General features: G+C 26.2%; 1 protein-coding gene across 3 annotated transcripts; it reads left to right on the forward strand.

The window, feature by feature from the left end:
- The first annotated feature begins 4,598 nt into the window (after positions 1–4,598).
- On the forward strand, positions 4,599–12,774 carry LOC126905692 (cryptochrome-1). 3 transcript variants are annotated; one of them, XM_050685663.1, is made up of 11 exons: positions 4,599–4,888; positions 6,368–6,437; positions 8,543–8,841; positions 8,960–9,068; positions 9,903–10,045; positions 10,134–10,318; positions 10,673–10,908; positions 11,002–11,169; positions 11,231–11,371; positions 11,491–11,642; positions 12,256–12,774. In XM_050685663.1, exons 3-11 carry the CDS (start codon positions 8,669–8,671, stop codon positions 12,515–12,517), a joined length of 1,569 nt encoding a protein of 522 aa, XP_050541620.1. In that variant the 5' UTR covers positions 4,599–4,888; positions 6,368–6,437; positions 8,543–8,668; the 3' UTR covers positions 12,518–12,774. The 3 variants fall into 3 exon arrangements, with proteins under 3 accessions (XP_050541620.1, XP_050541619.1, XP_050541621.1); XM_050685662.1 differs by lacking the exon at positions 6,368–6,437 and having other exon boundaries at positions 12,256–12,773; XM_050685664.1 differs by lacking the exons at positions 4,599–4,888; positions 6,368–6,437 and adding an exon at positions 8,083–8,101.
- Positions 12,775–13,097: the final 323 nt, after the last annotated feature.

A 13,097-nucleotide genomic window follows, 5' to 3' on the forward strand; every position in this document is an offset into this window, starting at 1 on the left:
TTTCCAAATAATTATTATCTTTGATATCGCGATATAGGAGGATGGTTCACTATGTTTTGACAGACCTATAACTTTAGTTAAGATGTCTTGTAAAATCCTTAAGATTACTCAGTTTACATATAACTATTAATACCTAATTTGTATTTTAATTTCAATGTTCCTAAAACTTCTTTGATTATTGTATACTATAAATACTAAANCACAAGTATCAAGAAAAGTCTAGATATTATTAGTAAATATGATTTTTGCTGTTTATTCGATTTTCCTAATAATTATTATCTTTGATATCGCGATATAGGAGGATGGTTCACTATGTTTTGACAGATCTATAACTTTAGTTAAGATGTCTTGTAAAATCCCTTTAGATTACTCAGTTTGCATATAACTATTAATACCTAATTTGTATTTTAATTTCAATGTTCCTAAAACTTCTTTGATTATTGTATACTATAAATACTAAAGACTTATTTATTGTTAAACATATAAAACAAATGAAGTAGTTGTATCATCAATCTTAAATTTGAATGCAGGGGTGTTATTTAGGGGGAAATGATAGGATAGATCCCCCGGAAAAAAATAATTTACATGGTGAAGATACAATTTTTTTTCGTTTGTAGGTGGTAGTAAAAAAAAATTTGATGTATACTCCTCCCATAAGATTAAACCCTAATTACGCCACCATTTAAATGCCATATTGTAATACTTTGATTATACAAAATTCAAAGTTATCTATTCTAATATTTTTTTTTATTAATTAAAACAAAATTTTTTGCTATGCCAAAGTCGTCAATTTCATTGTTATTAAAAATTTTTCATTTATTGCAACTAAGCTGTGCCAAATACTACATTTTTACCTCTTATTTTACTATTTAATTATACATAAGGATATATATTTCAATTACTATAAAATATAATTTTATTACAATGTTAACTTTTTTTATTATAATTCAAATAATTGTTTGACATTTCACCTTATTTAGTTGAAACTAGATTTAAAAAAATCTTTTAATGCCTTCTCTTCTAAAAGTATATTCTAATAGACGAATTTTATAAAATTATACCTAATAATATACACTATTAATTACATTAATATTAATTTAGTATTTTAGTAATAAATGTATAAAACTTGTTGAAAATCTGAACATAATATTTTGTAGTTTTTATGACTTTGATTAATATAAGACTAATTAGTTTTAATAAAAATATTCTGGTTTGTATTCTTGATGTATGGTTTTACTCCATACAGCATTTTATCACAGGGTAATTTTATAGCATGACTACTTTGACTTTTGTTTTTTTTTTTGACATTTTTAATTCCTAATATTATAAAATTTTACTATTTAAAATCAAACTAAAATAGTTTGATATTAGAAATTGTATAATTTTTATTTTTAGCAATAAATTAGTAAGCAATCGTTTTGTAAGTTCCTAAATATATATATATATATATTTCATTTTATTTTGTTTGTATAATTAAAATGAATATTTGCATAAATCTGATTGATTATTATTTGTAATAAAATTGTAATTTAATATTACAACTAATAAAAACATGTTTACTCTTTACTTTTTCAGTTTTTGAATTAGTCTGATATGTCTATCAATATTTTTTTTTTAACATAAAATTAACTAAAATAAAGCATTTTAATTAATTTTATATTTTTTAATTATTTAAAATTTTCTTAAAAGAACAAAATGCACGATAGTTATATAATATATATGACCAAAAAACTAGATTTTTATACCTTTGTGTATAGAGCGCGCCATTTCTATAAGGTTCGATAAGATTCGGTCGACTAATATAGAAATCGCTCTTTCTAAAATCTTCTCGATGCCTTACATTCTCTTAAATCTAGAATATTTCATTTAGATTATATATCCGCCACAAATACAATAAAGTAATGCAAAAATAATATTTGCACATAGAATTATATTTTTAAGCCTTTTTTGAAAATTTGAATAACAAGATTATCAACAATTTTTTTTATAAAGATTGTTGTTTTAAAACATGTTTTTAACTATGTTTTTAAAACAATATTAAGATACAACACTATATCTTGACAATTACTTTTTATATATTTTTTAAATATCTTTGAAAATAACAACACATTTTTGGAAGTCGAACCCGAGACGGTATGGTATACCATCATAAATTATACACAGTTTATTGATTAAAATAAAAAGTTAAATAAATGTAACGAAAATACTAAAAATTATTATATACTAAAAAAAGTTAATGAATTACAAAATTTGTTAAATGAGTACATATTATGCACACATTTACACTTAGCTACAAGTAAATTCGATATTAATTTTGAAAAAAGCTATATTGTATTGTTTTACCAGTCTTTTCAGTCGACATAGGTATTACTCAACAGTGATAGTTAGTGATGAGCATTTTCGAATATTTTAAACTATCGAATAAGTTTTTAAAACTATTCGAATATATTGTGTAACTATCGAATATTTTTACTATTCGAATATTTTTTGAATGACTATCGAATAGTTCGATAGTTTCTATTCGATATTTCCCATCACTAGTGATAGTGTTTAATTTGATAGAATGTCAAAAATTGTNTAGTGTTTAATTTGATAGAATGTCAAAAATTGTCAAGGTTGTAAAAATAATGACAATAGGGCAATAAAAGTTTGAGTTTTTTAATACGATTATAAAGATTTGTATTTTTATACTAATATATTTTTATAGTATGATGACCCATACTATAAAACCATACTGTATGGTTACGCATAAGGCGCAGAGCAGCTGGGCTTCCTTAAATTCGAGCACTGGTAAACTCAATAATTATGTTGTAACATCAATGCCAAAACTACGGGGATTCTATAGCGCATTAAAGAAACTTAGTTTAGAGACGTATTTAAACATAGGGACAGATAACTCGGGTGTTGAAATTTTTGGGACCTGTCTGACACGTTAGCGGTGTATTTAGAAATTTATAATTGGCGAGAACTAATAAAATGTTCAACTCACAAGCTACCATAAATGTTTTTTACTAATTTTTAGCTGGTTACAAGCAAAAAAGAAGTCAACAAATATTTTTATATACGCATAGCATGGTCAATACCCCTCTAATTATGCCGTTGAGCAAGCTTGACAAATTAATTGTGTAGCGTAAAATAAGATAAGAAAATCCCATTGAGACTGAAGGGAAAAATTTTATAAGACTGTAATGAGACTAGCTATGATGTATGGGTCACAGGTTAGGAAGTTGAAAAGAAAGTAGTGCAGAGAATGAGTGAAGCAAAAATTAAAGTGTTTAAATGGATGAGTAGAGTAACGAAAGAAGATAGAATAAGGAATGAATATGCAAAAGGAAATATAGGAGTAGCGTCGATCGTGGATAAAATGAGAGAAAATTGGTTAAGGTTCATCAGTTTTGCTTGCTTACCGCAGTATAGGAAAAGAGACAAACGATTAACAAATCAAACATCTATTGCATTTTAATTAGGTTTTCAACCAACCGGCAATTATTTTTATACCATTACATCTCAGTACAGATGAGAACCTTACTTTAATTTGAGTGCGCACTCTGGTTTGAATGTATAATATTAATGAATATGTTAAAAAATTATAAAATATTTCCAGTTAATCACTGGAAATTTGTAAAAATACTAGAAGAGTTTTTTACAAGTTTTTCAGTTTTCTTATAAGTTACTTTAGAACTATGATAACTTAGGTGGTAAGTTATTTCTCGCTTCTATTTACGCCATCTTTTACCTCGTATAGATATACGTCTTCAAAGTTTATTATCCTTGGGCATACGAGAAATATCTATGAAAAAATTCAGGGGGACTAAATTGATTTTTTCCTTTGCTCTATATTTTTTTGTATGAGAATACATATAAATTTTTAAAATAATCTAGGGGGCCTTGATATTTTTGTAGGGTGTAAGCTGTCCTAGGTCCACCTAAGTACACCTATTTCTCGGGTAATACTGGATTGCAGTGAAAAGCTACTACCGACTTTTTCTTTGTAGATAAATAAAAAATTATGTGGATCTTAATTTATGCAAAAATGTTGCCACTAAAAGAGCACATTGAATTTTAAATATGAAATTATACGTTTTTTCCTTAAGTTAAGTAATGTTTTCCCTGAAAACCGAATGCCTTGCATTAATAACATTTTGAATTAGCTTACCACCTGGTGTATGCGACACTGTAAATCAGTGTATTACTCATAGATCTCATATGAATAGTCACAGACACATTCGACTAACACGTGATGTCGTGTTTTGGACTGATACCCACACAGAATCGCTCACAGTTAATTGAATGGGTCGCGCAAAGGCAAATTAAAAACAACCCTAACTCTCCTCACATACGCGCTACCGGTAAGTTGCAATGTCGTGTGCTCACTTTGAAAAATAAGCAGGAGTGTAAAGTATAACTATTGTCCAAAATCCGGTAAACAAATAAAATCTGTGCTAATAAAAGAAACAAAAAAATAAAGGATCAAAAAGCATTTCATCTTGAAGCGAGAGCAGTACGTAACAACACCACAGCCGCCAACGATCACAACACTAACGGATGTCTTTCCGACCACGCCGCCTGCAACGTGACTTGCCACTTCCACGCGCAACGTGACTGAACGAAACCAAACGCTCAACCACACGAATGACGTGTGTAATGCATCCGAATTACAATCAAAGGCGACAGTAGTTGTGTGGACGACGCGTCTAGTTTCGAATCTTTTGACTTTTGCTTTCAGGTCTGCAGTTCAATTTTCCTTTTTTTCGTGAACAACATGTTTTGTGCATCACGTGGAATATATTTTCTAAAATGACGACGCGGCACAACACATTGGTATATAAGTCTTTTGTAAAGGTCCGATTGGACTCGTGGGTTTAATTTTTTCATTCGCTATAGAAAGGTAAGCATAAAAGCGTTTTTCTTTCTTTATGTCTAGTAATTATATTATGAATAATAGTGGCATTTTGATTATTTATTTGCCGGCGTTGTTGTGTCTAACTGTTATGCGTGTTAATTAACAGTCTTTTAATTATGAAAAAAAAAATTTATATATATACGAAGTTTTTATTTTTAAATAGTATTAACAAAAGCGTTCGTTTTAGCTATTTAACATTATTGAATAATAGATTATCGAAATTGTATAAAATTATTTTCCTGGATATTCTTAAAAAAATGTATTACATATGCCCATAATTTCCGGAAGTTCGTTAACGATGAAATAGTAATGCTAGTCTAGAATTTACATTTAAATACATTATACTGTATAGTTAGTTTCATTCACTTCTAAGTTTAAAGTGTTGAGGTGTCAAGAGGTTTGCCCGTAAATTCGTTTTGATTTTTCAATTTTTTTATTTATACAGAGTGATTTTATAACTATTTATTAACACAATGTCTTAAAAATGAAAAACCCCCTTCTAAAATTTTAACCAATTTTGGTTTTTAATTAAATATCTATTTTAAACTATATAGGTATTTTAACCGACTGAAAAACTAGAAAATAATCTATCTAAAGAAAATGACATGTCGATTGCAACTTAAGGAATATTTTTTGAAAGATATTAGCATTTCTATAACAAAGTGGGAGGCGTAGTGTAATTTATTAATTGATAAAAATAAACAGTTCCATGGTTTACTTCCAGCCATTATATTAATAAGTTAATGATTTCCAAAATACGTATTTAAAAGTTATTATCTACCAGTCATTCTATTAGATACATCATTTTCCATTTGTAAATTCGATAAAAATATATTTTTTCATTTAAAAAACTATATTTGATAAAATTTAAGGGGAAATAGGAACACACATTTTTTTTTAAATTATGTAACTTCCGAAAAGAAAAATAATATCATATTTTATATTATTAAAGATATCACGTGAGTCATAATTAAGTAAAGTTAAGAAAAAATGTTTTATTATCTACGTTTTATAATTCTGTATTAACCGATTTTCCTATTTAAAAATTCTGTATGTATCTCTAATATAGAATTACTGATAAGAACTTCTCCAAATTAAGTAAACAATGTTTAGAAAAGATAGTGATTTATGAAAATAAATTACTAATTATTATTTTTATCCAAATACAAATATAAAGTTTTCTTGTCTGATGCTTAAAATCCTAATACACTATTTTCGTAAGCCCCTCAAAATATGAGCCACTTGGTTATAATCTATATTTATTAATTTACTACGATTATTTAAAAACAAATGATCGATTATTTTTTTTTCAGTATTCAATATTCAAGAGCGAAATAAGTACTAAGCAATTTATGTCCTCTTAGTAAATTATTTCTTCATTATTTTTTAGCGGATAGAAATCATAACTTAAAATAAAGACTCTAATAATAAAATAATACAATTTTAAATATCATTTAATTTTAGGAATATAAAGAAAAAAAAATTATAACAGACATGTACAAATATTAGATAACATTTACAGCAATAGAGAAAGGTAAAATTTATTTTATTGTAAACATTTTCAAAAATTAATTATAGAATTCTAAAAATACATTTTTTTCAATTGGAAATTTGCAGTATCAGTTTTTTTTATTACTTTTTATTTGTTAGTATATAATTAAGAAATAATACAGCCCCCCACAAATATTTTAGATACGTTATTTACTAAACGAAATACAAATAAAAATCGATGATTTAACTTTAATTATTATATAATCCTCCAAATAAAAAAACATTTTTTTTTTCAGAAAATCAGTATTATTTTTATTTAATAGAATCTTATTCAACTTTATTATTTATAGCTTCTTTTGTTGTACGTAATAGAACCGATGTAATAATAACTATTGATTACTTGTAAACATTACAGACAATTGCCGGGGGGTGATAACATTTAAATTTATATAAAATGTAAAATAATGTCATCTAAAAATGTTATTAAGTAATTAAAAATTAAAATATTGATAAATTAATAGAAAAATGTTCACTTTTATACTTTTTAATGAAGTCCATTTGTTATTTAAAACAACTTAAATAACTTATAGAATGTATTCTTAATCGAGTGTTAACGTAAATTTTTTTCATTTTGCATGTAGGAAATCTTCGGATTCAAACCTCTTTCTTTTATTGCTTTTCAACCAATTATTTTGTACCATCAAACATTGCGCGTATGGTCAGAGGAGGTAGTGGGCGTTTGGCCCACTTTAAAATTAGGCCCCCTCCCAGAAATTTAACAAAAATTATATGTACTTTTTTAAAAAGTTATTTTTTGAAGGGGAAAAATAATTTTAGCCTCTCAACAAATTGAACGAACTCATGCCTGCAAAGAAAGAACGAAAAAATGTAAGGGGTCGAATTTTTTAGTAACTTGGTGGTAGTATCATAATACTTCTACCTAGTTGAATATGTCTAAGTTATAATTATTATAAAGCATCCCTGGACCGATATTTTTCTTCTTGTAAGTTATTTCATATATTGTATATCACAAAAAATTCAATAACTTTTTAGTATTTACAAATATAAATAAAATAAATACAAATATTTTGTTATTTAAAAAGTAGCATTATTGAACAATTTAAAAAATGTCAGTTAATAACTTAATCTATGAACGTCTTCAATTATACCATCGTCCATGTTCTTATTCTTATAATTGTTAACCACTAAATTTCTTTTAAAATAATAATTATTATCAGTGCTCGAATAAGCCAAAAATAAGTAGGGGAGCTCAACTTAACAATTTGAAAACTGCGTCCCTAGTATTTTGAAGACTTTTTTTTTTTTTTTTTACTCATTACTTTATTTAGTATTTATTAATAAATCATATTTCATTATCATACTAATATTTAAAAAAAAAAAAAAAAGAGGTGGTATTTTCCACCGTCCTCCCGTCACAATAAAAAAAAGTAGTTGGGGTGCGCAAAAAAATTTAAAAAAAAGTAGAAGAGCTACGTCCCCCTGCGCACCCCCCCAATTCGAGCACTGATTATTATTAAAATTATAATATTTTATTGTTAAATATTTTTAAGGTTCATCCCTTATCTCTCATGAGGAAACCAACTTTATTTTTCAAGTATTAATAAGTATATTTTAATAGATAAAATAATAGAAAATAATCCAATTAAGAAAATAACTGGTCGAAAACAACTTTTGAACCAGTATTTTGTAAGTTAGTAACATTTCTAAATATATACAGGAGGCGAGGAGTGGGTATTTTATTAAAATAGTCGCACATATTTTTATTGCTATGTTAATAGCAGAAATTTTACAACAATTTGTAAAAAGTCAGCTGAACAGGGGAAAAAAGTCATTTGGTAGTTTGTTGATAGGTTTGATCGCCTCATTAAATATTGGTTAGTATAGGATTGTTTTTCGTATATTCGTTAAAAACAGTTTAGTTGAAATAAAAATATTTAGTAATGGGAATATTTTTAAATACCATTGTAAGATGTTCCACGAAAACAATTTTAATGTTATATTGTACATTAAGTGTAATAATCGAATTATACATTAAAATATGTAGTAAATTGCGTTTATACTTAAATTTTTATGAATGAGGCGAAAAATATTATTAATTTTTTTTTTTAATAAAAATGTATTTTGCAGTGCAATGCGTGGAACTTGTAAATGTTTTATTTTGATGTGCGCGTTCAGAGGTCCTCCATAAAACAGTATTGAAAAGAAATGGAGTTTCTAAATCTAAAACGTTGATATATATGTGTTCCTGTTGCTATGAATTTCGAACAGCCCAGTAAACACACGGTACATTGGTTTCGTAAAGGACTGAGATTGCACGACAATCCAAGTTTGCGGGATGGACTTGTTGGATCAAAAACTTTCAGATGCATTTTCATACTTGATCCATGGTTTGCCGGCGCATCAAATGTTGGAATTAACAAGTGGAGGTATTATACATGTGTATGATAATTATGTCAATGGTCATTAATCTGACTGATTATTCATTGAAGTTTTAATTATAATAAACTGAAATTATTTCGCTAATTGATCCGTTATATATTACAGATTCCTTTTACAGTGTTTAGAAGACCTTGATAATAGTTTGAAAGAACTAAATTCAAGGTTATTCGTCATTAGAGGACAACCAGCTGAAGCGCTACCTAAACTTTTTAAAGTAAGTTATATTAATTATATTGTGCTGCTTAAAAATTACATAATTGTCTATTACATCGTTTAAAGGTTCATTGGTTTACGATATATATAGAAAAAAGTATTTGTGTATTGATTTTTAATCAATTTATTTTATTATCAAATAAATGCCTAATTGGTTTCATATTCCTGAATCTACTGTGAAGTTTTTTTTTTATATTTATTTGATCCTATTAAAAAATACTAGGCTTCGATCTAAAAATAAAAGTTTAGAATGATTTCACATTATATTTTTACTGATTAATAAAATTCACCAACTTACGTAATAAAATAATTTTAATTTTAATAATTTTTAATTGAAACTTTTGAATTTCAAGGTGTTTACGTTTTCAGAATAGTTTTTTATTTAAATGTATATACGCGAAAAAATGTATATAATTACCGTAAAATAGTAAGCCGATTTAGCCTTCAAGTATAAATTTGGTTAACTTTAACTTAGATTAAATTATATGAAGCTAAATTAATAAATTTGAAATTGACCGAATTTTTACTCGTTGGCCGATTTAGAATTATTTTACCAATAATGTAAATTAGTTTTTTATTTAAGAATATTCTAGAAAAACATTATTATGGTAATTTTACATCACTATTTTTATTGAGTATTTTTCCATTATGTGCAATTCTATAAAATTCGAATTATCTGTAAAGGGTTGTATAAGCTGGTGTTAAGTATTTTGCATCAGTGACATTTGAATTTTAAGACACCGTAACACTAATTAAAAATTCAACACGCACATATAAGTTATGTCTGTACTTTAAAAATATTAAGGTTTTAATTTTTAATGTTTAATTTTAAAAGATGTGGGGTACGACGAATTTTACTTTTGAAGAAGATCCTGAGCCTTATGGACGAGTGAGAGATGAAAATATTTCCGCCATGTGTCGTGAAATGGGTATATCAGTGATCACCAGGGTATCACATACTCTTTACAAATTAGACAAGTAATTTATTTTATGAATTTTTAACTGCAAATGTATAATTTATTATCTTATTTAAATATTATAAATAAATATGATTTATGTTTTACAGAATAATAAATATGAATGGAGGAAAAGCACCATTAACTTACCACTTATTTCAAAAGCTCTTGGAGTATATAGATCCACCAGATGATGCTGTTCCAAGAGTCGACAAAGATTTTGTTGGTGATTGTATTACACCAATAGAATTTGACCATGATGACAAATTTGGGGTTCCTACACTTGAAGAACTTGGTTAATTTTTAATTTAATATTTTTTTAAATATTGATTATATAATAATAGTTCAATCTATTTTGAAAATTTATGAGATTACTATTGGCTGATAAATTATAGACATTTTTTAATAATAAGAAAAATTATTAATCAATCAATAAAAATAATCTTTCATTTAATTTGGAATACAATTATTAAAATGTATCATATAAATTAGCTTTTTTGAGGAGGTCTTAAACTTGCTGTTTATATTCAGGGACCATTAGTATTAATCTCTGAGAATATTCCATTTTAAATGAATACAGTTATTTTAAAACTAATAATTAGTCCATCAAATTTCTTTTAAAATTTATTCTTGTTTTTGTATATTAAAGGATTTGAAGATGTTGATAACACTAAAGTCCAATATATATGGAAAGGCGGAGAGACAGAAGCTCTGATACGACTGCAACGTCATCTGGAGAGAAAAGCATACATAGCCTCTTATGGGAAACCAAAAATGACCCCACAATCATTATTGGCCAGCCGTACGGGGCTTACACCATACCTTAGATTTGGATGTTTGTCTACTAGATTGTTTTTTTCTGAATTAAACAATCTTTACCGAAAGGTAATTTTTATATTACTATTTAAAACTTTTAAGAAGATAATATTGTTTTAAAAATTATTTTTAAATGTAATTAAAAAATGGTTTGTTTTTTAGATTCGCAAAGCTCAGCCACCTTTATCATTACATGGGCAACTTCTATGGCGAGACTTTTTTTACTGTGCTTCTACCAACAATCCGAATTTTGATAAGATGATTGGTAATCCAATTTGTGTACAAATACCTTGGAATACTAACATCCAAGCCTTATCAAAATGGGCCAATGTATTTACTATTAGTATTTTCAATATTTTTCTTTTGTTGTTTAATGTAACGAATGTTTTAGGGGCAAACTGGTTATCCTTGGATTGATGCCATTATGATTCAATTAAGAAATGAAGGCTGGATACACTGTATTGCAAGACATGCAGTTGCATGTTTTCTCACTAGAGGTGATATGTGGTTGTCATGGGAAGAAGGCATGAAGGTGAGAAAAAGTCGTTATAATTTTAAAAATACATGTATACTTCATGTTTATCCTACATCGATTTGGCGTGAAATATAAATTATTAAGTGTGTCAAATAATACAAGATCAGGTGTCTTAGGTGTTTGAAGAATTGCTTTTGGACGCAGATTGGTCTGTGAATGCAGGCTCTTGGATGTGGTATTCGTGTTCATCATTCTTTCAAGAATTTATACATTGTTACTGTCCTGTTAGATTCGGACGTAAAGCTGATCCAAATGGTGATTACATAAGGTGATTACAATGGTTTATGAAATTTATATAATTTTACATTTGAAAAAAATACCATAGTGAGCGAGCACTACTAGTAGTAGATGAAATTTCAGTATTGGTTATGGGAGTGTTGTTGGGATGGAAAAACTTTTTTAGACCATTAATGCCTAAAATATTTATGTTACATATTATTAAAACTTTTATAAAAATACTTGACAGTTTAATCTATTACAGATAATTCGCTTACACTTAATTTTTTCTGAATTTTTAGAAATATTTGTCTCATAATACTCCTCAATCCCAAGTTTTATAACTTAAATATTAATAGAAACTAACCATTAAATTTTATCAATTTAAATTTAGCTACAGCTTAATATGATACATTAAAAAATAAATAAAATATAAAGAGGTAGTACCTAAAATACTTAATTATTAAATTTGATAATATCTTTATGGAATATTGTATTATTAATTGTATCAATATTCATTCTACAACCCTCTGAAATTAACTTCAAATTTTAATAAAGACATGGAATATTTATTTTAATAATAAAATTGATAATTTTTTTTGTAAATTTAATAATATTTTAATAGCGTGAACAAAACTAAACTTTAAATTTTTTTTTTATTTTAGAAAATATATTCCTGTCTTAAAAAATATACCAAATAAGTATATACATGAACCATGGTTGGCACCCGAATCTGTGCAAAAATCAGCGAAATGTGTCATTGGAATTGATTATCCACAACCTATAGTAAATCATGTAGTAGCTTCAAAAATCAATCTTGAACGTATGAAATTAGCTTATCAACAACTTGCTAACTGTCAACCACGATTGGAAAATGGAAAATTAATTTTAATTTCTGATCCTACAATTTATTGCGAAAAAGGATAACAGTGAAGTTTAACAACATATCTTATTTATTATTAAAACATATTAAACAATATCTACATGCAATTTTCTAGTGTATGTCTGCAAAGTTCAAAACAATCACTTGAAATATGTTTATATTAGTAGAGTAATTTATTACTTGTAGCAATATTTATTGAATTTTTAGAACTCCTTGTATATTTTCATACAATAATTACTTAACACAATTTTTTTGTCTATTCTTTATTTGTTTTTTTAATTTATAATTAAATTAAATAATTATAATAACATTTTTTTTTAGAGGAATTAAATTATAGAAATTATGATCACTTATGGTCTGATGTTTTAAGATGATAAATTTTATTTTTGAACATATAATATATTATTGTATAATAAAAATTTAAAGAAGAAAACAATTTTACAAACATTTTTAAAATATAAAATTAATATGACATATAATATAGTTTCAATAAAATTATAAATTTATACTTATTTTAAAATTTTCCATAGAACATTTTTTAGTATGAACTTTACTTTAGTCATAAAAATGTCTGATTTTTGAAAAATTCTAAAGAGTTCATTAAGTAATAATTTTTTTAAATTT

The sequence above is a fragment of the Daktulosphaira vitifoliae genome, unplaced genomic scaffold, assembly GCF_025091365.1.
Source record: "Daktulosphaira vitifoliae isolate Bord-2020 unplaced genomic scaffold, ASM2509136v1 Scaffold_4, whole genome shotgun sequence".
In the NCBI taxonomy this organism is placed as follows: domain Eukaryota; kingdom Metazoa; phylum Arthropoda; class Insecta; order Hemiptera; family Phylloxeridae; genus Daktulosphaira; species Daktulosphaira vitifoliae.